This window comes from Octodon degus, unplaced genomic scaffold, assembly GCF_000260255.1.
Source record: "Octodon degus isolate 3935 unplaced genomic scaffold, OctDeg1.0 scaffold00124, whole genome shotgun sequence".
Lineage (NCBI taxonomy): Eukaryota > Metazoa > Chordata > Mammalia > Rodentia > Octodontidae > Octodon > Octodon degus.
In genome coordinates this window covers 7,477,228-7,503,713 of record NW_004524700.1, presented here as the reverse complement: position 1 = coordinate 7,503,713, position 26,486 = coordinate 7,477,228, and the positions used below count along the sequence as shown (strand labels likewise).

The 26,486-nt window shown below is 38.0% G+C and overlaps 1 protein-coding gene across 1 annotated transcript in view; it reads right to left on the bottom strand.

Moving 5' to 3' along the window:
* Hsd17b4 (hydroxysteroid 17-beta dehydrogenase 4) overlaps positions 1-21,443 on the bottom strand; it is a 110,945-nt gene extending 89,502 nt beyond the window's left edge. Inside the window, 7 exon segments of the mRNA XM_023700551.1 lie at positions 670-754; positions 2,324-2,370; positions 2,475-2,496; positions 3,954-4,013; positions 5,064-5,171; positions 18,405-18,458; positions 21,301-21,443. Coding sequence (XP_023556319.1) covers positions 670-754; positions 2,324-2,370; positions 2,475-2,496; positions 3,954-4,013; positions 5,064-5,171; positions 18,405-18,458; positions 21,301-21,358 — 434 coding nt within the window. The 5' untranslated portion in view covers positions 21,359-21,443.
* Between the last annotated feature and the right edge of the window lie 5,043 nt (positions 21,444-26,486).

Below are 26,486 nucleotides of genomic sequence, written 5' to 3'. Positions count from 1 at the left end.
ACACAGTAAAACCCTGTAGACCCTGCACTAAATAAAAAAAAATAAAATAAAAAAACCTCATTCTACTTAGCACAAATTAAATGAATTCTATCACTTATTCTCAGAAAATGCTAAGAACAAAAATAAACTAGAAGTCTTCAATAAGAAGTATTACAAACAAGGTGCTTCTGAAAGGTATGCCTGAATCCTAAATTAACAGGGATGACTCTGACACCAAAGCATAATACTGTCCTTGGAATAAGTACACAGCATTGCCACGTTCTGAGTTACACAAGGAGGAGCTATCAAGAAAAGTCCTCAGTGTCTAAACAGACTATAAAACTAACACTTATCTAACCAGAAGCAGTTAGCCGTACACCTGAATCCTCGGTATTTGTACTTTCTAAAATGCCAAAAAAAAAACCCAGGAAAATCACTAATGATGAAAAGTAGGAGATAAGATATACTAACTAGCTCAGCTAATCTGTGACTATAAATGACAACAATTTAATGTGTACCAAAACATTTTAAAAGTCTACACATACCTGAAGATGCTTTTCCCAGAATCAAGCAATCATTTAATAATACATCATATAATCTTTCTCTTTTCCTTGCATACACACACACACACACACACACACACACACACACACGCACGCACTCCTCTTTGACAGCTGTGTGAAACTCTACCTTCCATAGTTCTGTTTCTTCATATGATCCCATGCTGCCCGGGTCACTTGAAATGAGCCCCGTAAGTGAACTCTATGGATTAGATCTAAAAAAAGAAGTTAATTTTATTATATATATAAGCAATCATTTACCTACACAAAGATGTTTGTTTTACATCTAGCATTCACAATCAGCTATTGTTAACCGCTGGGTAATCATTTTTGCTTTTTTTCCAGTTATGCTTGCAATCACTAATTCATATTCACATTTACAATTGTTCTCCCTATTATAATCTCCATATATACAAATACAATGCCACTTTTAATGCTTATTTGTGTAAAAGCTTGCTAATAAAGTTACATATGAATTTTACATATAGGGACCAAGGCTATAGCTCACTGGTATAGTGCCTGTCTGGCAAGCACAAGGTTCCGAGTTCAATCCCTGGTACCTCAAAAATAATAAAAATAATAATTTTACATATATATTGGCACTCAACACTAGTATTGAAACATAATCATAAACTACACATCTTATCACCAAGAAATAGTTACACAATATTCACTACATCCTTTTTATAAGATTGCAAATGAGATGAATAAGGACACATTAAAAAGCAAAAACTGAGACAGCTGTTTTCAGAGAAAATTTCATTTTCATGATCACTGAGGGAATATTGTTCAAATAGACAACTCTAGATTTAACAAATTTTTTTAGTTGTCAAGTTTTTTAACCATTCTTAGTTACTTTTCTTTTAATATGGGTATTCAACAAATATTATTATGTGTCTATTACAAGAAAGTAATAGTGAAAACAAGAGCTACAAACTAAAACAAAAGGGTAGTCAGGAGTGGTAGACTGCTTCTCTGATAATCAGAGAAAAAGATTCCAGTCCCTACCAGCTCCAAGGACCAACCTGAACGCCCACACCAGCAAATCTTACTTTCTAAGTTTCTTTTTCACTCATGGTGTGGGAAAAGGACAGCAACAGTTCTTCTTTGTTTCACTCTAAATCATAACAATGTTTTGTGTCTTCTTAAAGGAGTTGGAGGGACAGAAGTATGTACTATCAACAATGTCACACTTAACTCAATTTCCATGCCTACCATATCTCACCTATTGCTGTTTGCTTTAGTTCTGACATTCAGTCAATAGAAGGCCAAAGAGCAGGGGTAAAGAAAAATAAAATCACAACTGTGGTTTGTTAACCTAAATTCAATCTTTCCAATATGGCAAAGGAAAATGGAATTTCTGCTTATTTATTAGAAACTTCAAATATACACCCAGATTCTGTCCTTCCTTGTTTACAGATCTTTTCATTTATTGTATCCTAGACATACCTCCACACCTTGCTCTGATCTTGAAAAAAGAACAATCTGTTTGATAAACAAGTCAAAGGCTATTAGAGTTAACACTATGAGAAAATGCCAACAACCCCTCAAGCAGGAAAAAGAGAAACTAAAGAAAATCCTTTCTGTCAAAAAATTTAAACTTTTTAAAAAAATTGTGTTAATAGCCCACTTTTAACTATTCATCATTATTAATATAGAGCTTGTCATTTATACTAGCTGGAGCAAAAGTATATAGAAATAGTTTTTTTTGCTTAAATGTATGAATGCATCAAATTTTTAAAAGCCAAACCAGTATGTTTCACAGAGACATTAAAAATACTTACCCCAGTCTTCATCACTTATCCTACTGAAGGAACGGTCCCTCAGAATTCTAAAGTAATGAGTTTAGAATTAGAATTGGTTTAGAAAAGGGGAAAATATACACACGAAAACAACTCTATGCACTTCACTAAAAATGAAAAATGAATTACTCACCCAGCATTGTTGACCACAACATCTACAATATAAAAAGACAACAAGTCACAAATATAAAAGCAAGCATATTAAATTGCATTTGTTTATAACTCATATTTCTTTCTTTTTTTTCTTTTTTTTCCATAATTTTATTGAGAAACAAATAGCGATGAGACAGTTTCAAGCCAAAATGGTAGGTCTGTTTCAATAATTAACACATTGCATACATTCTTCCTAGTGGTTAATTGCTGTACAAGATGCGGACTTGATATCCTATTTACAAACACCATTAGAACAAATCCCTCTATTCATTAAGAGAATGTAACTATGTATCTATCCTAACCACTTTGAATACACAGATACAAAATGGACATTCATCTGTATCCCCTTTAAGTTCTATCATTTAAATATTATAGGTGTGTAAACTCAGCAAAATATTCTAAGAGTCCAGTAGTCCATAATAGTATTGGGTCTTCTGCTTCACTGGCAATGCTAGACATTGTTGACCTGAGTCCCCTATAGCTCAACATAACACCATGGCTTTACATTTCTTTCAAAATTGGTTTCTCTCAACCCCCATGGTAAAGAAAATATAATACTAACAAAACTGAATTTTACACCTAGAACCAAAAAAAAAACTGACTCATAAAAGTGCAAGTTTCATATTATACCTTGACCTTCCTCTCATATTATACCTGCACCTTCCTCTCAAAACTAAATTTTATACCTATAACCAAAAAAACCTGATTCATAAAAGTGTAAGTTTCATATTATACCTGCACCTTCCTCTTAAACATATATTTAAGTTTCTCACCCCGATTATGTACTGAAATTCAGATATATACAAGAGTAGCTGCTGTTAGTTTCTGAGGACTCAGTTATCCTGCACTCAGCCTCAAAATTCACTCAGAAAATTACAAGTTTAAATATCATTCCATGCCCTTCAAAAGGCAAAAGCTGCAAGAGAACAAAGATAAAAACTGACAACAAATTTTGATATGTAATTGTTATATTCTCTCCGCAAAGAAAGCAATTGTATCTTTTAGATTCAACCACCATCTTGTGGCTGTTTTCTTCCTATGACTTCAAATCTCTATCATCTCTGTCAAATGACGTAAACATGGCTCTTATAAGTACATCCTAATAAAATTAGAAAAACAAATACACTAGACCAAACAAAAAAAGAAGGCACATACTCAGCTTACAAAAGGCAATGTGTCTCAAACTGCGCACATGTTAGGCTATCATAATTTTTCTCTCTAGAAATTTATTAACCTTTTAGTAAGGATGTATGCAAGAAAACCAAGATGATTACGTAGAGAAATACACACTAAACATATTTCGAATGCTTCAGAACAATGAAGATTTTACACCATATGCTTCACCTTAATTTGTAAGATATTAGATCATATTAATCCAAAAGTAACAAAGATAAATTTAAAAATATTTTTTTAGGAAAGTACGTGTTCCTTTAGGACCATAAATGCAAAGAAACATCACCTATTCTTCCAAAAGCATCCAGTGCTGTCTTCACAATCTTCTCTCCTGCTTCCACTGAATCTGAAGGGAAGAAAAAATAGTAAAAACTTCAGCAATCTCCTCATACTCATTTCCAAGGAATATACACCTATATTGAAGATACATAACAAACTATAGATGGTTTAATGTTACCAAAGAAATATGGCCCTAGACAATTTTTAACCTACAAAAAAAAGGTTGGATTAGGGAGATAAACACTTGACAAATACTAACTAAAGCAGCACTCTCCCATATAACTTTCTATAGGAAAGAAGCTTCCTATTTCCACATAGCTCAATATAGTAGCCATCAACCATACATGACTATTAAGTATTCAAAATGTTTAGATAAAAGTAAACATTCAATTTGTCCCGAGTAACCTCACTGATGAATCCATAGCCAAATGTGCTGTTAGGATATGGGTCTGGTTAGAAAAGCTGGGCAGCCGGAGGATATATCTCCCACCCAGCTCATCTCCCCATTCTCTACTTCCTGGCTGCCATGAGGTAAGCAGCTTTCATTAACCATGCCTTTCCACCGTGCCATTACTGCCTTGGAGCCAGGCAACTATGGACTGAGTTCTCCAAAACCCAGAACCACGTTAAACCTCTCCTACTTTAAGTTGTGGGCAGCAGGTAGTTCATCCCAGAAACAGGAAAGCTACGTAATACAAGCTTGACTGTACAGAATATGTAGACTGATACAGAAAGAGAGTATTATACTTCTTATATTACTTTTCTTTTAAAAAATAATTTAAGACCATTCTATACAAACATAAGACAATTCTTTTAAGAACAAGAACATAAAATATCAAGAACAATTTACTGAATATATGTTCATTAATAAAAATACTGAACTAAACATATTTTAGAATTGAGAAAAAATTGTATCAAAATGTTTTAAATTCACCTGTATTATGCAACATATATAACTACAGAATTTTGGCATAACTAGACAAAATATGACAGCATCATTACACTGGCATGATGAGGTATTTCTCAAAGATTGTTAATAGTAGCCATCAACCACATGTGGCTATTAAGTATTAAGTGTTAAGGAAAATACACAGTACAGTTTTTTCAAATACCATACCATAATTGGCCACTGCTTTTCCACCTTTTTTTCTTATTTCTTCAACAACCTTATCAGCTGCTAAGAAGCCTTTGCCAACTCCCTTGAAGTCCCCTCCTAAATCATTCACTGCAATATAATAGCAAGCAAACAACAATTAATTTCTATACCTTAAAACACATTAGCAATGAAATTCTAATTGTCAGTTTATATCTTCAGTCATCTGTCCAGTGCCCTCCTACCCTGTCCCCATTGTACTACACATTCCACAAGACATGCATTTTCAACTCATACTTTGTTTTTATCATAAACAAACACTAAAAATACTTAAATATAGGATCATATTATGAAATTTTTTAACTACAACATTTTCCCTCTTTTGAAGAAAAAAAGATAATTCAATCACTTTTTAGAAAACAGTGAGTGGACTGGCCAGATAGTAGACTAAAGTGCCTGCTTAGGCAGGTGCAGGGACCAGGGTTCAATGACCTGCATGCTGTGCTGGCCCCACACCCAGGTCAAGCTGAGCCTGTGACTGAGACTGGGCATGGTGCCATGCAACTGTAATCCCAGTGCTTGAGAGGCCGAAACAAAAGGATCACTATGAGACTGATCTGTGTAGTGAGACCCTGTAGACCCTGTAAATATATTACAAAAAGAAAACAATTGGAAAATCACTTTAAGATTAGATATACAGCAAGACAATGTAATGTTTTAGGAGCAGAAAGCAGAACAGTGATTACTACAAAGGAAAGGCGATCAAAGACACAGTTTAATATGCTCCATGCATGCTATGTATATGAAATATCAACCTGAATCCATTAATATGTGTAATTAATGTCAATTTTTAAAACTTAAAAACAAAACTAATGATACAGCAATTCCACTTCAGGGTTTTCAGTCTGGAAAAATACAAAAGAGGGGCACAGCTGTATTGAATGAAATCTCTATTCTATTTATTTATTTTTTGGTATGTATTTAGCACAGGGTCTACAGGGTCTCATGACGTAGATTAGACTCGTTGTGATGCTCCTGTTTTCAGGCTCCCAAGCACTGCAATTACATGCCCAATCTCAATCACCATCTCAAAGCACCTTGGGGGCAGGGCCAGCCCTGCACAAAAGGGACTGAACCCAGGCCGCTCACTATGCCTAAGCAGGTGCTTTAGTCCGCTGGGCTATCTGGCTAGCCCTAATTCTAATTTTTTGAGGAATCGCCAGATATCCATAATAGTTGTATGAGTCTGCACTGCCACCAACAGTGGAGAATGGTTCCTTCTGCCCCACAACCCCTCCAGCATTTGTTATTGGTTGACTTCTTGATAGCCATTCTTTCTGGGGTGAGATGGAATCTCAGTGTTCTTTTAATTTGTATTTCTCCAATGACCAACGATGTTGAACATTTTTCCATACATTTATTTGTCATTTGTATTTCATCTGAGAAGTGTGTATTCATCTAAGATGTCCATTTTTGGATTGGGGCTTGGAATTGTGGGTGGCTGATTTTTTTCTTTATATGCTCTAGATAAGTCTTATCTAAGGGTCAGCTAAAATTTTTCCCAAATTGTGGGTTTTCTTTTTACTGTTGCTGATTTCTTTTGACATGCAAGAATTTTTCAAAATGATGAGATCTCAGTAGTTGATTCTTTGGAGTATTCTCCATGCAGTTTAGGTTTCATTCATGAACTCTCTGCCTACCCCTATATCTTCAAGATTTCCATGTATTTTCTCCTCCAGCAGATTTAGTGTTTCTGTTTTAGTATTTAGATCTTAAATTGTACTATAAAAAAAATTTAAAACAGAGGTTACTGCCACACAATGTAAAATATTTTCTCTATATGAAGAAAACTTTGTTTATAGAATAGTGATAAAATACACATATATGATTTTAACCTACCAAGTAGAAATTTTTATAAAATACACTATTTCACTGAGGATATAGCCCAGGGGCATTAACACCGGCCTGGCAAACACCAGGTCCCAAGTTCAATCCCTGGCACAAAAAACAAAATCTCTCTAAAATACGCTATTTCATGGAGAATGAAATAAAACACTTATTCAAAAGAGGTCAAAAAATAAAAATGATGCTACATCTAATCACACATAATGCCTATGTTCAATTATATTGATAGTCAGATCAACTGTGCATTTACTATTTTTAAGAAAACCTACAGTGCTGTACAGAAGTATTTACATGGTTAAGTATGGTGCTTGTGGGGGTCTGGGCCTAGTTCAGTCCTTTAAGTGGCTGCTTCCACAAAGCTGTCAGCCTCAGGTTGCTGGAGTTCAAACCTCACAACTCTCCCGCTGGCCAGACATGCCCTGAAGGCATTTGAGGAACAAAAAAAAAAAAAATCCTTATAAAAAAAGGGGGGGAGGCTGGAGAGATGGCTCAGTGGGCTAAAGCACCTACTTGAAACAAGCTTGGCAAAGCATCAGGGACCGCGGTTCGATCCCCCAGCACCACATGCCAGCCAGCCCCGCCCCCTGGTGGGCTGAGCTGGCCACACACACACACACACACACATACACACACACACAATAAATAAATAAATGTTAAAAAAATAAAATAAAAAAAAGAAAACTATGGTGCTTGTCCTACATGAGACTCTTGCTTATTAAAAGTGAAGTGCCACAAAAAAGCAATTCACAGATTTTTAGCATAAACTATGTATCAAGGCCAACACAACAGAAAATTAATTACTTAATAATTCAAGACAGTGCTTAATTTGGCAGCACATATACTAAAAAAAAAAAAATTAAGACAATATGTACAAAATATGCAAAACTAACAAAAAATATTTGTATCAATTCCAAATAACTAGATAAAGCAACACTTAAGAAAAAATACTGGAAATGAAGAATTTGCATACCAAGGTAGTCATCTTCTTGACTGTAGATTCTGAGGACCATAACAATAAAAATTACTGGGCTGGGGAGATGGCTCAGTGGAATAAGCACTTCCCTGGCAAGCACAAGGGCCTGAGTTCAATCCCCAGTTCACCAAAAAATTAAAATAAAATAAAAATTACTAACCAATAAATGATGCAGTAGTACTAAAATTTCAATATTTATGATTACAACTGGGGAAAAGAATAAGATTTTTTTCAGAAGAAAATGTTTTGACAGGTTTTCTATTTGGTTTTGTTTTTTATTTGGAGTGTACAAAGTGAGTTTAGGTGGTTCAGAAGATAGGGATGATACTGAGAGAATACATTACCTAGCCACACTTAAAACCTACAATGGCAAAAGCATTCACTTTTGTTGTTCCTTTTAAGGAAATGCGTTTTTCACAATGCACAATTGCATATATTCTTTCTAAAAATATATTAACAGTCTTACTACAAATAAAAATTCTGGGAGCCAGGGAGATGGCTCAGTACAACATGTGCTTCCCTGGCAAGCGTAAGTGCCTGAATTCAATCCCCGGTTCTGCCAAAAAATAAATAAATAAAATAAAAATAAAAATTCTGAAGGGCTGGCCAGATAGCTCAGCAAATTAAAGCGCCTGCTTAGGCAGAACGCAGGGACTGCATTTGATTCCCAGCACCACAAGCCATGCTGGCCCCACTCCCAGGTCGCACTGAGGCAGTGACTGACAATCCACTTTTTTTGTATTTTAGGACAGGGTGTACAGGGTGAACAGGGTCTCACTACTAGGTCGGACTCATAGTAATCCGCCTGTTAACAGCCTCCCAAGAGCTGGGATTAAAGGTGTTTACCACCACGCTGTCTCAAATGCCATCTCAGCGCGCCCCGAGGGTGGGGCCGGCATGGCAGGCGCGGGGATCAAACTCCTGGCCCCTGTATCTGCTTAAAGCATGTGCTTTAATCTGCTGAGCTATTTGGCTGGCCCTATCCACTCTTTTTTAAAATCATCTTTTTTTCTTTTCACAGTACCAGGGATCAAACTCAGGACCGTACGCTTGCCAGGCAAGCACTTATTCCACTGAGCTATCTCCCCAGCCCTTGAGGCAGATAACTGAGACTGGACGTGGTGACATGCATCTGTAATCCTAGCACTTGGGAGACTGAAAACAGGAGGTTCACCATGAGTCCGATCTGTGTAGTGAGCCCCTGTAGACCCTGTACTAAATACATAAAATAAAAATAAAAATGCTGCGGAGACACAATATTTTGTGTATGCTTTACATTTTCCTTCAAGAGATGAAACTGTACATGCCAGAGAGATAGTTCAGTGGACTAAAGCACCTGCTTAGGCAAGTGCAGGGACTGCGGTTTGATCCACAACACCACATGCCGTTCCAGCCCCGCCCCCACGGTGGCTGAGCCAACCAGAGAGTCCAGGCATGGATATGCATGACAGTAATCCCAGTGCTGGGGAGGCTGAAAACAGGAGGGTCACTATGGGTCAAAGCTGTATAGAGAGACCCTGTAACAACCAAATACATTAAAAGAAAGAGGGAGGGAGAAAAAAACAACTATAGATTCTTAAAAGTCTAAATTACTATTAAATGTTCACTTCCATGGAATTACTGTATTCAAATGACAGGAAACTTTTTTTTAAAAACAATTAAGATTTGAAAACATTTAGTAGGGCCGGGGACAGGGTCCTTAGTTCAATTCCTGGTACCACAAAAAATAAATAAATAAATAAATAAAAATAAAGATTTAGTAGTCTTTTATGACTTTAAGCACACGAAATTTCAAAATCAAACTGGCAAATACATCACTGAAGTGAAAATGTTCAATTCTGCAATAAAATACTACCTCCAAGTGGAAATTTTACAAAGTGCAACCAAAAAGGCACTAAGCCTGGATAAATAATCTGTTGGGGACAATAATGTGCATTATCAGGAACTTACTGAAAGCAATTTTCTACATTAGACACAAATTAAACTCTAATCATCTCAATATCACTAGAGCTATAAATCACAGTCATTAATATTAGAAAAGCACCACTTTCCAGCACAAGCGCTTAGACATCAACAATGTTAAAAATAATTTTTGTAGTTATGGAAAATACACTGACACTGTTATCACTCCAATGTATAACTAAAATATAGTACCAATAATAATGGTACCACCAACCTATACTAATAGGTGTTTTACTTCACATTTTCAATGAGCCACTTGGAACATGGATGCATTTAATCTTTACGCAACTCTTTAAGATACTGGCAGGAGCAACTATTCCTACTTGCATATATGAGATGGCAAAACTTAGTATACAACCTAGACTTACCACAGTTAACATTCTGCTCCGCTAATGCTATAGTTAAATTAAAAAAAAAAAAAAGAGTGTTGCTATGCTGTTCAGGCTGGCCTTGAACTCACTTTGTAGCAGGCTAGTCTCAAACTTGCAAGGATCCTCCTGCCTCAGCCTCCCCAGTGCTGTGTGTGCCACCACAGCAGATTTGTTTGTCTCTTTGTTTACCTTAAAAAGGACTTAATCATTCCCACTCAGAAAAATAAAATCACACATGGGGGAAGATACAGAGAAAAACATAAACCAGCTACTCCATGCAAATAGGTAATACACTTGTTAAATTTTTTTAGCTAAGGAAAAAATGTTTTCCTTTTAACAAATATATTGCCTATTTGAAACCATCAAAGTATTCCAAGGTGTGATACATTTATAAATTCTCCCTATGAACTCTTATAATCACAAAGGTAGGTTTTTAAATTATTTTTTTAAATGTTCCCCTATTTCTGCCATTTTAAATCAATTAGTGGCTTGGATAATCTATTAAATATTATGAAAGCTTTTTTCCTAAAAATGTACCTTAAAGTTTGATTAACTAAAACTATATTGTGGGGCTGGTGAGATGGCTCAGTGGTCTAAAGCACCTACTCAGAACAAGCTTAACAAAGCCCAGGGACCACGGTTCAATCCCCCAGCACCACATGTCAGCCAGCCCGCCCCCTGGTGGGCTGAGCTGGCCACACACAAATAAATAAATAAATAAATAAATAAAAATTTAAAAAAATTAAAAAATAAAAAAAAACTATATTGTAACTATAGTGATCTAGGAAACCCCAAAATACATTTGGGTTCTATCAAAAACATTCTGTAAGAAGATAAATGGATACCTACACAGGAAGTACAAATTATCAAGCACAGATAGCCTGAAAAGATACTCATATGTTTGTGAGAATGCTTGTTTGCCCACATTACAGGACTTTTCAGTAAGACAAATACCTATAAATTATAGCTCATTATTTAATTTACGTTTCTTTGAGCACTAATAGAGTAACACTTTATTTTCACAAGCATAATAGACATTTATATTTCTGGGTTTTCCTGTTTATCTTGTTTTATATGGGTGTTTGTCTTTCTGATAATTTGTAAATGTCCTTTATATGTAAAGATACACAGAGCCTGACTGGCAAGATCAAAGTTCTGAGTTCAATTCCTAAAATGAAAAGAAACAAAGATATACATAGTGCTTTTCAGTGTGTTATTACGTCAACCAGATTAAGTATTCTAACTTCAATAATTCTATTTGCTGTACAGTTTTTTATTCTTCGAAAGGGCTTTTCTTGTGCTGTTCTTCACCTTTACATTCTCTAACTACTGGCTCTAAATACTGTATTAAGAAATATGCTTTGAGGGCTGACCAAATAGCATGTTAAAGCACCTGCAAGCAGGCACAGGGGCTGGGGGTTCAAGCCCCAGGCCTGCTGCACCAGCCCCGCCTCCTGAGCATGCTGAGATGGCAATCGAGACTGGGCATGGTGCCACGTGCCTGTAATCCTAGCTCTTGGGAGGCTGTAAATAAGCGGAGCACTACGAGTCCGATCTAGTAGTGGGACCCTGAACAACCTGTAGATCCTTCAAAAGAAATATGCTTTGGATCTCCTGGTGTCAGGACTGCTAGATAACTTACCTTTGCCCAAAAATTAAGCGCCAAATCCAGTACCATCTTCCTTAAAACTATCCACTGTCAGCATCACTTCTCTACTGATAAGACTTCTTTCAGTCGCTTTCTCTTCTCGCACTTTTGAGAAGCATCCCATCTCACCACCAATTTCATTAGGATGCTTCAAAATGCTTATGGAGTCCCCACTCTGATCCAGCACTGTGTTGGGTACTTGGGCTCTTCAGGTAAAAGTTGATGTACTGACAAGCTACCAGTTCTTTTAAAGAAATTGCTATCTTCATTTCTTTCCCTTTCTACCATGTGCCTAGGTCACGTTAGCTATCTCCAGTATCTTCTGCTTCCAACCTTAGCATGTGTACAGGCCATCTGGAGAACACTGCTGAGGTAAGGCAGTATTTACTGGATGTCAGTACCTTGCTCAAATACTCTGCAGTCTGTGTTTCCTTCAATGCTTTCTTTTTATCAAGTAAATACAGCAATTTTTCCTCCTCCCACCCCCATTTGTTTGGTTTTTTTAAGACAGTCTTGCTATGTATCCCAGGGTGGCCTTGAATTTTCATCGTCCTGCTAAAGCCTCCAGAGCACTGGGATTATAGGCATGCAACATCACAAACAACTATATGTCAACTTCCAACTTTCAACTTTCAACTTCTCACTTACCCACCAAGAGTGATAATTCACATTTGGAGAGTTCTTTCTAATTACTTATACATATTAATTTTCATATCCATCAATTCAAATATCTTACACTAAATAAATCATACCTTTACCAATGACACATCAGAAATATTTGCTTGTATTTCCAAAGTAAAATAGTGCTTTCAATCTACTACATCAGAAAAACTTCCATTATATAGTGCTTATTCTGAATAGTCAGAATAGGATGAAAGAGACATTACATTATGAATGTATTTATTTTTTAGAGTCTTTTTTATAATGCTTTTAAGGAAATTCAAACTATGTAAACTCAAAAAGACCTTTTCTTACCCTTATTCCCATCTAACTTTCTCCTAAAATAACTGTTAATCATTTCTTGGAATGTAACCATATATTCCTATTTTCCATCCTTGAAACATTTTTTTGTCCCATTTTGATAGTTTCCTGTCACAAATATATTAAAATTCATTTCAAAGATGGAAACGTAGCTCAGTGGTACAGCATTTGCCTAGCATGTGTGAGGTCTTGGGTTCAATGCTCAGTACTGCTTGTCCCTCAAAAAACCATCATTTCATGGGAGAAAAGCTGTTAAGTGCCACTGTAGAATATAAACTTAGCACACATGCAGAAGGCCACAGATTCAGTCCCTAGCACCAAAACCAAAACTCAACAAAAATTCCTTTCATTCATTACACAGCTGTGTACCCATGGAAATCTTTTTACCTGTATTATCTTTATATTCCAACTGCTACTGGAAATTATGATACTATGACAGAAGGGAAAATTTAGCAAGATGTCTTCTTTTTTGTATGTATTTAGCATAGGGCCTAAAGGGTCTCACTACAGAGATCGCACTTGTCATGATCCTCCTGTTTTCAGCCTCCCAAGCACTGGTATTACAGGCAAATGCCACCACACCCAGTCTAACAAGATGTCTTATCAGAAAAAGGCATTTTGGAGGCATAGTCTAGGGGTTGTTGAGGGCCTTGTCAGATTTACCCTTAAGCAACTGACAGCTAAAGAAACAAGAACACAGATTGTCATACAGTTTTTTACTCTTTGGTAGAAAGATACAATCGTTTTTATTCAGGAGGAACTTTTTGCAGAATTACCATAAATATATCTACATATATGGACTCCAAAATGTGATAGCAATTTAGAAAGCAATGCCTTGTATTAGGTCCTTTCAGCCACTTGTACCACAAAATAACAAAATACCACAGACCATGTGATTTTATAAGCAAAAAAAAAAAAAAAAAACCAACAGAGTTCTGGCATCAGCCCACAGGAATGTAGGACTCAATATTGTCAGGCATTATATAACCACAGCACAGGAAAAGTCACATCAATCTTACTTCACAGCTTGGAGTGTCCAAAACTGATTGTTCGGTGACAGCTGTTCTCCATTTCAAGGATGTAGTCTGGTTGCCACATGCTGAGAGTGGGTAAACACTGTCACTTCACACGATACAACAGAAAGAAAGGCAAGAGGATGCTCCAGCTGTGACCCTTTCATGCAGGTGTTGATGTTCTCTAAAGGTTACACCTCCTAATACTGCCACATTAAGGATTAAGTTTCAGCATGACTTTTGGAAGGAACACCATCATTCAAACCTCTTTGTAATCTCTCTGCTATCATTGCTCTCTTTTGTTCTCTTTACTACTCTCATGCTGTCCAGCCACAAGGCCTTCCTTGGTACCCCTGAAACACATGTCAGCTTCTCAGCTATTCTCTCTGTATGAAACTATCAGGCTCCAGATCTCTAGATATACTTTTCACTTCCTGTAGTGCCTTCTCTCAAGTCTGCCTTCAGCATTTTCTAACCTGTTCATTCCGACTTTTTAAATAGCAGTCTTGTTATATTTTAAATAAATATATAATTAATTGCCTGTCTACTGCCCCCTAGAAGTTTCATAAAAGTAGAGACCTTAGGGCTGGGTAGATGGCTCAGTGGAATAAGCGCTTCCCTGACAAGTACAAGGACCTGAGTTCAATCCCCAGTTCCGCAAAAAAAAAAAAAAAAAAAAAAAATGTGGGGCAGTGACCTTTAAAAAAAACAAAAAACAAAACAAAACAAAACAAAACAAAACAAAAGTAGAGACCTTGTCTAATTCCCACTGTAATCTTCCAACACCCAAAACAGTGCTTGTCCTGTAACAGACACTCAAGAAATACTTTTTTTATTTTTTTGGATGAATGAATCCAACTGATGTTATGTTCATTAATTTTATTAAGTTTTTTTTTTTTTAAATAGGCTTTAAAAGGGATAAAGAGCTAACAACTATTCTAAAGCAATTCAAACCTGTGTTGTGACTATCATGAAGAAATTTTAGGGGAGATCTGGGTATTGCACATATGGCTCACTCATTGTGCGCTGGAGTCCCCGTGTGCTTTCTTTCAATCGTTCTACTTGTGTTATCGTACTACTTGTGTTATGTAAGTTTAAGATAATCAACCAACACAATCCCTGATTACTAAACAAAATACTAAGCTTCTATTCAGAGAATACATTGATGCCTACCGCAGCTCTTTTCCGTTAATCATCAACAAAAGAAACATGTTTTAAATATGGAGACTGAGTTGGCCCATGAGGGAACAAGACCTCAGGTTCACTGCTAAGCAGGAACAACAGTTCCTTTCCTATCCTTTTACAAAAGTCTCTAATTTTCATATGATTTAACCTCACCATAATTCTAGCGCATAAAGAAAAAAGCTACAGTCACAGAAGTCACATAACTAGGCACCAGAGTCAGAATCTGAACCTTAACCTAATTCCAAGGACAACCAATAGCCATTCTCACTGGCACGTAGCAGTCAGCTGGCAGCATCACAGTGGTTACAGACAGACTCTGGAAAAAGTCCATGAGAATGTAAGACTGAGCACTGCCAGCTGTTATGTAACTGCCACCCAGAAAAAAAGTCATGTCACTCTTACTTCGTAGGATAATTTAACTTACCAAAAATGTTACATTTCAAGAGTATAAAACTTTCTGCCCTTCTTACAAAGAAAATGTTCTTCTTGCTGAAACATTTTACTCTGCCTTGAATTCATGCTCTCAAAATAAAACTACTAAAATAACAGGGCATGGCTCACCTGAGGAAACCTCAAGACTATTTAATTTTTTTCAGTACCCACTGCAGATGCATGCAAACCATTTTTGAAAGATGTAACTGATGCAACACCAAGTGTCACTCTTTAGAATCTAATTCTAATGCCAAGGTCTTATATCCAAATTTAAATATCCTACAATGCTTTATATTATGGAATATAAAACACTATTCATATTAACATGAAATTTTAAAATAAACCATGCTCTTAATTCTAGCCTTGGTCAAAGGATTTGGACAATGAACAAAAAACTTCTAGAAGCCAACAGGCAGATCTATTGTTATGCTTTCCCTGCCCTAACAATAGCTGTATCTCAGACAGGAGCAGCTCCTTCAGTTGGGATCGTGAAATTGGAAAGACAGAGCACAGCCATGGCAATTAAAAGTTGAATGGTTGAGATTAGAACCAAGTGTGGTGGAACACAACTAAATGCCTGTAATCCCAGCCCTGGAGGCTAAAGCAGGAGGAAGGCAAGTTTGAGACCAACCAACCTAGGCAACTTGTGGAGACTTTGTCTCATAATAAAACGTAAGAAGATCTAAAGATGTAGCTTAGTGCAAAGACCCTGAGTTTAATATCCAGTAAATGGGGGAGGGGGCCTAAAGAATTCAGGTAAAACTCCAACTAAAAGTGAACAGGAAATATCTATTACAAGTTCTGCAGGTTCCATTTCAGCTGGGCATGGTAACACACACTATAGTACCAACTAACTAGAAAGCTGAGGCAGGAAGATACCAAGCCTGGCCATCTAAGTGAGAACCTGTCTCATAACAAAAGGTTTAGGGATATAGCTGAGTGATAAGCACATTTAAGTTTAATTACCTGTACCACTGAAAAAAAGTTATAAGTCCTACCCTCTAACACCAAACTAAATCTTGGTCTTCAGACAAATTTAGCATTTTTTTTTTCTGCCTTCCTGGACTTTTGGCGAGAATTCTCTGCACCAACAGCATTATCACAAGATAATCAGAGAATAAACACACACATTGTCCCTGTAATATTGATCCAAATTTAACAAATTCAAATATAAAAACAAAGAAAATGTGGTACACAGAAATATACATGGCTATGAACATTTTTATGACACAAGCTTTAAAGTTTGTCTTTATCTTAGTCAAACAAAAAAAAACAAATATATTCAATCTTAGAAAAAATTCAAACAAGATCCTTACACTTACAAAAACTGAGAACAGATATACTAAAATTTATTAGTTTTAAGGTAAAAATATTAATAACTAAATATAACTTAAATAACAGTAATAATATACATCTTTGGGGTCCCCAGATGAAATATTCTTGGGAAAATCTTAATACAGAGGTCTGAAACACATCATCCATATTTTAATATTGCAATGTTAAAATGTGTCCTCCCATAAGAAGCCAACCAGCTCGGCACACAGCAGTTATGATCTTTAAGGACATCCAAAGATTATGTGTGCTTTCATAAAGGGCTAAAAGGATCTCCAGTGCACTGCTTAGGAAACCTGACTATGTGCTTATTCTCTTTATACCTGTCTTTATAACAAACTGAGGGAAATATGTTTCTCTATATCCCAACTAAGATGCAGGAAAGCTGCAATTGGGTCATGGTGGCTGGAAAATTTCATTACAGGAAAATACTAGTAAGTATCAGGTCCTAATGTCTGCTCCATCCCAATGGCCACAGCACTGACCATTCACTCAGTTATTCCCCATAAAGGTTCAGATATGGACAAACCATGTCCACAGCAACTCCCAAATAATCAGCCAGTTCTAACTACTTAGATTACTAAAATCCCACCTTGGAGACTTTGCAATACAGAATGTTGTAACTAACCACCATAACACTGAAACTTATATAAGTCAATAAGCAGCCTATATGCCACTAACAGATGAATGGATAAGCAAAATGTGGGTATTCACACGCCATGGAGTACTATGCCACAGAGGATAAACCCGAGTTATGTTTATGAAAATGGATGCACCTTGAGACCATAATGGTCAGTGAAATAAGTCACACACACAAGGCTAAACATTGTATGATTTTACTCATGTGAAAAACCAAAAAAATATATAAAAAGCAAAAGAAATGATAAGAAATAATGAGACAGATCTTTCACAAATGGAAAAAAATCAAGAAATGAAGGGTGGGAGTGGGAAGGGAAGGAAGAATGGGGGGGTGATATGTAATGTGCAGATATCAAGTCCCTACTAGAAATGTGATCATTATGTACCACAAATACATATGCTTTTAATTGAACTATAGTTAATGAAAGAAATAAAAACCCATATTTCTGATTCCCTGACTCAGAACTTTCAATTCTAATATTCCAATTATTTCTTACCTTCACCAATAAATTTACAGGTTCTTCAATGCTGCATCAGTAGGCAAGTGGCCTATCTCAAAAATGTATAGTCCACACCACTACAGTCCAAAATTCCTTTTACACAATGAATGCTTGCTTTTATCAAATTTGTAATTAGAAACTCCATCAGCCTTAAGGGTGATGGAAAAACCTGCTAACAAAAGTAATTTCTGTGAAATTAAACTTTAACAAAGTATTTAATAGAAAAACAAAAGTAGCTCTTGAAGACTATATTTTAGTTATCAGATGCTCATTAAAAAGAAAAATATGCTGGGTGTAGTGGTGCATGCCTGTGATCCCAACACATGGGAGGCTGAGGCAGGAGGCTCCTTACTAGCAAGTTCAAAGCCAACCTGAACTACACAGGGAGACTGTCCTAAAAAAAAAAAAAATTACACCAACTTACCAATAACTGATGCTCCTCTTTCTGCAAAAGCCAGAGCATAAGCTCGGCCCAATCCTAAAAAAAAAAAAAAAAAAAAAGTCAAAGGAAATGTCAGCATCATTATTTTTGCTCACTCAAATCACCATTTCAAAATAATAAGTGAGAGGCCATGGAGATAGCTCAGCGGTCTAAGCGCCTGCCTAGGCAAGCGCAAGGACCAAGGTTTGATCCCCAATACCACATGCCTCCCCCGCCCCCCTGCACCTGGTGCACTGAGCTGGCCACCAAGACTAGGAATAGTGGCGCACATCTGTAATCCCAGTGCTGGGGAGGCTGCAGCAGGAGGACACTATAAGCTCAAGCTGCAGAGTCAGACCCCATACCAAATACATTAACAATGATAATAATAGGTGACCACATTACTTACAGTTCAATAGTAATCTTTGTTAATGTTCCCATTCTACTTCATCTCTTCTGCTTTCAGAAGTTAGAAAGTTTAAAGCTACATTTTTCCACCTATTCTACCAATTGTTTCCTACCCTTCTACTTATTAGAATGCCAGATGTGAACAGCTTTCAACTATTAGGGTTCCACAAAAATTAGTGGAAATAAGGCAAAAACTATCTTACTATTATTCCAATTATTACTGCTGGCAAAAAACGGGTTTTCCTGAAACTTCACAGGTATTAAAAACAGCAGCAGTAATTTACTGATCCAGTTTCTTAAACCTGAAACAGCAGCTTTCATACCTCTGCCCTGAACCTTGATATACAATTACCAAGAACAAAAAAAATTAATTTATTCAAAACTATTAAGTGTAAAAATATATACCCAGAAAGGTGCATGCACACATATACATAGCATATATATATATATATATAGCTACAATTTAGACTATCTCAAGAAATATACATGACACCTGCAAGGAGTAGTTACCTTTACAGAAAAGAATCATTTATCTAGCAATCAGGATAAAAGACTTAGTATTGTATTGTTTTAAAATGTGGGGCTAGGGATATAACTCAGTGGCACAAGCACCCACTTGCCAAGTGCAAGGTCCTGAGTTCAATTTCCAGTACCAAAAAAGGGTACATTTTTTAAAATTTAATTGATAAATTTCACTGAAAAATTTTGTTTCTATTGATAATTTCAATCAATTGATGAATAAACAAATAACAAAGACAGAATAACAAATTCAAGTCCCATTTGGGCAGTTGAGCAAGACCCTGACACAAAAAAGTAAGAGGCTGCAGATACAGCTCAGAGGTATTGCCTACCATCTACAGGCCCTGGGTTTAATCCCCAGCACCTGAGAAAAAAATAATAAAAGAAATTATGATTGGAGGAGCCGGGGAGATGGCTCAGTGGAATAAGCGCTTCTCTAGCAAGCGCAAGGGCCTAAGTTCTATTCCCGGTGCCGCAAAAGAAAAAAAAAGAAATTATGATTGGAATAATTATTAGGATAACTACACTTTCCAAAAAAAAATACAAAATATAAGTTTTCCAAAACTAGAAGACATCACCAAATAATTTATTTTAGTATTTCATCCACTATGAATAGTCCAAACAGAATTCAGCACATTTACGAACAGGTGCTAAGGTCATAGCCTACAATTCATTAACTTTTCATCACGTCAGTTTGGTGGACTGCATCAGGATTTATTAATGAGAGAAAATTTCAGAGTGCACTGAATTTACTTTGCATTGGATCATGAACTTATTCTGAATACAGATCAAGTATGTATGTGCATCTTGATATGAAACATAACTGTCAGTCATGTCAAAAGAAGTTAAAATACTGAGTACATCACACCGTTTCCTCAAAAGCAAAATGTAAAATGCTTTCTCAAAACCATCATTAGGATAAATATATCTATGAGTATAAAATACTTAGCCACCAATTAATAGCGAAATGATTTTCTAGAAGGCAGCCTAAGGACTCATTTTACCAGTAGAGTTGTAAAAGTATTCATGAGCCAGCTGACAGAATTCCACAGTTGGTGGCTTTTAAGATACTCAAATTCGTGCACTGAGGCCTTCTTAGGTACAGTGTATACAGTTAGGACGCCTGCACCTGGATGTTACAAAGGTCACTCCCTATTGGGAAAGTAGTGTAAAAATCTCACTGCCAGCAGTGATAGCTAGGTGGAGATGAATGGTTTAACGATCAGTCCTTTAAAGTGGGATTACCTGACATAACAAATCTCCATTTGGTTCTCTTAAAATATGGGAGATCTGGCAACTTTCTCGCTGGCTGGCCCACTTCAGAAATGTCTCTGCTCTCCAGTTTTTTGCTTTCCCAACTCGTGCCATTTATTCCTCTATCATTTACCCCGACGTATGTCATCTACCCCTGATATATCCACCCCCTCGGCCCTGCAGGTGTCTGGCTTTATCCTCCGCCAAAACACCTGTAGACTCTGAGATCCGTGCATGGTTTTCCAGGCGCATACAGACTTCACGGGGGTGTGGGGGGGAGGCTAAGGTCGGACACGCGCCCTCTTAAAGTCCCTCTCACTAACGTAAAGAAGTCCGTGTGGCGGGGGAAAGGAACAGGGCTGAAGGGCACCTGGCTCCTCCGTGAATCGCGGGCTCGCGAGCTTTGCAGGCCTGAAGGAGCTCCGGCGGAGGCTCACTGTCCAGGGAGGAGGGGACAGCTGGTGCCCGCAGAGCCAAGCGAACTTCTACCCCGTTCTGCACGCCGCGCCCGGGCGCAGGACCTCGGGCGGCTCGCAGGCCCTGGGGCGCGCAGCCCCTGCCCAGACCTCGGCGCCTCCGGCTACGTTGGTGCTGACGACCCAGCGCCTCCTCAGGGGCCCCCGCTAGCACCGCCGCCACCTACGCCTGACCCGGGCCGAGCCGCCGCGGGGAACCTGGCCAAGCCGGCCACCCGCCCGCCTGCAGCCCCAGGGCTCACCTCCCCCTGCGCCGGTGACAAGCACCACGCGCCCGTCGAACCTCAGTGGTGAGCCCATGACTCCCCGTCCGGTCACTCGCTCACAGTCGCCTACACTACAGAGTGGAGAAGCGGACTGCACGCACTGGCGAAAGCCCCGCGGGCTGCCGGGAAGAAAACGACGCCCTGTTTCCAAGTGCGCCTGCGCATGACGCTCGGAACCCTGGGAAACGTAGTCTAGTGTCTATATGTGCTCGATGGAAGCCGCCAGCGAGGCACCTCCAAGGGGCTTCGTGGTGCTGCGGAACTCGGAGCTATGCAGCACGTGGTTAACTGGGCACCTACTCCTTTAGTTTTCTCATTTACTCAACAGGTTTTCCAGGTGTGGCTGTAGGCATAGCAAAGCAGCACACCCCAATCCTTGAGGAATTTTTGGATACAGCCGCTCAGAGGGAAAGTTGTCTGCAGTAATCCTCAAGACTCCAGAATATAATCCTTGTAGCTCCTGCATGAAAAGCATCCGGGAACTATCAAAATGCAGAATCCTACAATAGATTCCCACCACTAACCTCCTGGAATAGAATCACAGGGAATAACAACAAAAAAAAGTTATATCAGGTATTCCTCAAAGAGCTTTTGAGAACAGTCATAAGTATCATTCACTCAACATTTACTGAGCATCTTCTAGACTTTAGACACCAAGTTTACAGATCATTGATAAGGTCTTTGCAGCTACTCTAAGTCAGATGGTAAATTTTCCATCACAGTGCACCCTGTAAAGACTTTGTATACAAAAGTTACATTACTTGTTATATAGGTCTTGCTTTGTCTTGGTCTTAACCATCCAGCAAAGAAGGGTGGGAATGGAATATAGAGGGTAAAGCCATATTAATATGCTGAGCTGGAAAAGGCTCAAGTCAACAACTTTTTTTTTTTTTTTTTTGGTGGAACAGGGGATTGAACTCAGGCCCCTGTCACTTGCCAGGCAAGCGTTTATTCCATTGAGCCAACCCCCCCACCAGCCAAGTCAACAACTTCTGTCATCGCCAGACTTAGGGAAAACCCACTACTATTATGGACTACTGGACTATATTGGAATATTTTGCTGAATTCAGGCACCTACAATATTTAAATGACCAAGGAATACCCTTCTCTGACAAAACTAAACAAAAAAGGGGGATACAAATGAACAACCATTTTGTATCTGTATGTTCAAAATAGTTAAGATAGATACACAGCTGCATTCTCTTAGATCACTGAATAAAGAGATTTGTTCTAATAGTGTTTGTGGACAGGATATGTCTGCATCTTGTACAATGAATACCCACTAAGACAACAATATGCAATGTATTAATTAGTGAAACTGTGCTAGTAATTGGTTCTGAAATTGTCTCATTGCTATTTGTTTCTCAATAAAATTACTTTAAAAATGACTTTGTGACACAGGAATATAAGCACTATGCAATATACTAAAAACACAGAAAAAAAGGAAGGGAATTAAGACATGGGGGAGAGAAGAAAGGAAAAGTGGATGAAAAAAGGAATTAAGGTGTATTATGTATCCTCTCCACAAGAAGTGTAAACATTATGTATTACAGACATGTACTAACAAAGGATTTTGTGACAAATGTGGATTAGATTAGGCAAGAACGTACAAAAAACTTGGAGAAAATTATGATGGGCAAAAATAGAATAAATTTTTAAAATGTATTTGGAAGTTAAGGGTTTTTTTTGTAATTAACTGGATGTGGATGTGAAAGAGGAGCAAGCGAAAACTACCATATTTCTGGTTTGAAAAGGTAGGTGATTGTGGGTGTGGTGGCACATGCCTATAATCCCAGCCCTGGGGAGACTCAGACAGGAGGATCTCTACAAGTCTGAGCTGTGTAATGATACCCTGTGCCAAATAAATAATTTTGTAAGCTAGGTTATGGTGGGCTAGTCAACAAAATAAGAAACAAAAGAAAGAGCAACTTTTACAGGGGAATGTGGTTTCAATTTCAGACTAACCATGTTTGAGAAAAGGATGTAAAATTTATGGCTAGGGAGGCCAGACAGCAATGTTCTGAGCTCTAGAAGTATGGTTTTTATGCTCCAGGAACAGGACAGCAGTCTCTGTAACCAGGCCAAAATCTCCTAATCACACCTCCTTTCACTGACAGCTGTACTTTCAACAAGAACTTTGCTCTCTTCCCCATTTGTGTACATCTGCCTTTGACCCTTGCATTCTGGCATTGCTGAAGTCCAGGGAGGCAATCTCAGAGGGCCCTGAAGTCCAAGATTAAGGGTTAGGGGTGTGGTTCTGTGGTAAAGCACTTATCTGGCATCATGAGACCCTGGGTCAATCCCCAGCACCATGAAAGAAAAAAATAGAAAAAAAGCCAAGAGAGAGAAGAGAAGGGAAGGAGGAAGGAAGGAAAAAAAGATGGAAGGAACAAAGGAAGGAAGGAAGGAGCATGAGAGGAAAAAAGAAAGGCCAAGAAATCAAATGCCCTTAAGAATTTCCCAAACAGAGCCAGTTTCAATTACCCTTGGGCTTTAATCCTTACACACAAGAACTAACCTGAAATAACCTTATATTAATTAACTAATCAGCAATTTTCCTATTGTACTGTCTTCCTATTCCTGCTTACAGGGAAAGTAATTTTGTATGAACAATCCACTTGTCCTTTTGTTTCTGTTTTCTTTAAGAAAAGCAGAAAAACCAACCTCCTTTGCTTGAACCATCACAGCACTTTTTTTTTTTTTTTTGGTCCAAATGCCTTCAGGGCAGGTTTGACTGGCTTGAGTTGTGGGGATCCAACCATAGCAACCTAAGCCTGACTGCTTTGTTGAAGCAGCCACTTAAAGAACTGAGCTAAGGGGCAGGCCCCCCACAGCACTTTATTTTATGGACCAAAGTGTTACACAACTGTAGAATAAAAACAAACCCAAAAATAAGATGATTAAGAAGGAATAAAAGGAAATGTCAGGGAGGATATTTTGCAAAATGTTTAGAAATGAAGATCCTTCTGACTAATAAAAGATGAATGTGTCTTTAAAAATCAGCTTCCTTTGCTTGGACCATCAGAATAATTTATTTTATTTATTTTATTTTTGTCTTTTTGAGACAGTGTCTTGCTATGCAGCTCAGGCTGGCCTTCAGCTCACTTTGAAGCCAGGCTGGTCTTGAAATTGCAGCAATCCTCCTGTCTCAGACTCCCAAGTGCTGGGATTATAGGCATGTACCACGATGCCCAGCCTGAGCATACTTTATGGACTGAAGTTTTACCTAATTTTAGAATTAAAAGCCAACTCAATTAAGATGGTTAAGAGGGAGGTAAACTATACCAGCACCTCCAACCAATGGGGCAAGAGGCCTAAAAGTGATAACCCATTCCACCTTTCATTCACAGGAACAAAACTTCAAAGTCAGGACTGAGAGAATGATCAGCCAGGCCCCAGATCTCCACGGCACCCTTTCCATTAAAAGGCCAATCAGATCCATTTCTGCAGGTCTATTACCCTTTCCATTCCTACTGTCCTATCCTACTCTTCTTTGTTAGGGCACTGGCTTGATCCTTGTCAGAACTGTGTCTCCTTTCTCTCTTACCTTCCAACTAAAGCTCTTTCCTCTAAATTTGTACTGAATGCATTAGTTTTAATTCCATGATCACTGAAGCAAGCCCCAGGCTACTTTCTAAAAACCCTATTATCCACTCTCCTAATCTTTCTCGGCCCCTTTCCCAGTAACAATTGTTCATCTTCCCTACTGACCAGACCTCCTTCTAAGTGTGTTCCCTTTGCCTCACTCCTATCTATGTGTATCTTCCTTCCAAGAGGTTGCTAATGTCAGAGAGACAGTGGCTTTATAGCTTAGCTCTAATGATAAGAGAGCATGGAGGGATGTTTTAATGAACCACATTCTTTTTCTTTGTTGCTGCTCAGTTTCTTATTGTTGGAAAATTTCCTACCTGTGTTCTAATCCCTGAGTCTGAATATACCAAATACTCATAATCCCAGCAACTCTTATGGTTAGGCATCGGTTGTGATCTAAATTTGTCAACAGATACTTCCCCCTAAGCAAATGACAGTTGATGGAGTGAGTGACAAACTATGCTGCTGGGAGCTACTAAAGTTAGAAATTGATCATATGTGGGAGAACAGAACAAGGCCAGAATGCCTAAAGCCATCAAGCTACCTCAGTCTTGAGAAAATACCTGGTCAATTTTGGCTATTAGTCACCTTGTGTCTCCTGATACTAACTTTGCAAAGGTATAAATAAATGCCTCTACTGTTGTTCTTGGGGTCTTTTGCCAAGCAGTCAATGGGCCACCACCTGACCCAGCTCTTGTCTTCTTGCTTATCTTTTCCTCATTCCTGATACCTTTTCTCTTTGGGGTATACTGAGAGACCAATGGAGCACTACACTGTGCAGAATCTTTTCTGATGATAAAGTAGTAGAAGCAATGACAGCACTGGTCCTAAGGAGATGGGCAAAATTCAAGGGATCATTTGAACCCTGAGAGGCAGCACTTAGCATCCTTTTGCAAGTATGTCTAGTCAAGGTGTCTTCGTGAGCCTTGCTATATGGCATGATTTGGGCTGTTCCAGGATATAGTCCCAGAGCCTCATTCTCTGTCTCCCTTGAGAGTACACTACCCTTTGTCTGCTTAAAAAAGTCTTTCATACTTAATTCAACCAGAGCCAGTTTTTCTTGCTTATAAATATGAACCCAGTGCCTAACACCTTCTCCATTCCTATATTTCCAGGGTCTCAGGAGGACGCCCATCCACAGGCAATGATACCCTTTTCCATGAACAGCTTTTATCTGGGCACAAAGGAACCTTGCCTGATTGTCTTTTACCAAAAATTATGTCTAATATAAAAGAGGTTACCTTTGATACATGAAAAAATACCAATAGTTAACATAAAACAAGGCAGGATGATTCCTATTCAGACACAAATATATATCATCTCTCATATTTTTGCTTATCTTTTGATAAGAAACACCAACTGCCCTGTTGTCCCAGACTATCTTTCAAGAATGTTCATTTATTAATCATAGGAAAGTATAGATAGCACTTCTCTGTGGAACAAAGATCAGACTTGTTTACTATCCCGTAAAAATATTGAATCCTTGATTTACAAATATTTGAATTGCAAACTTTCACAAGTATGAGCAGCCCTCGCATTACAAACATTGGTAGATGGGAACAAATCACTGA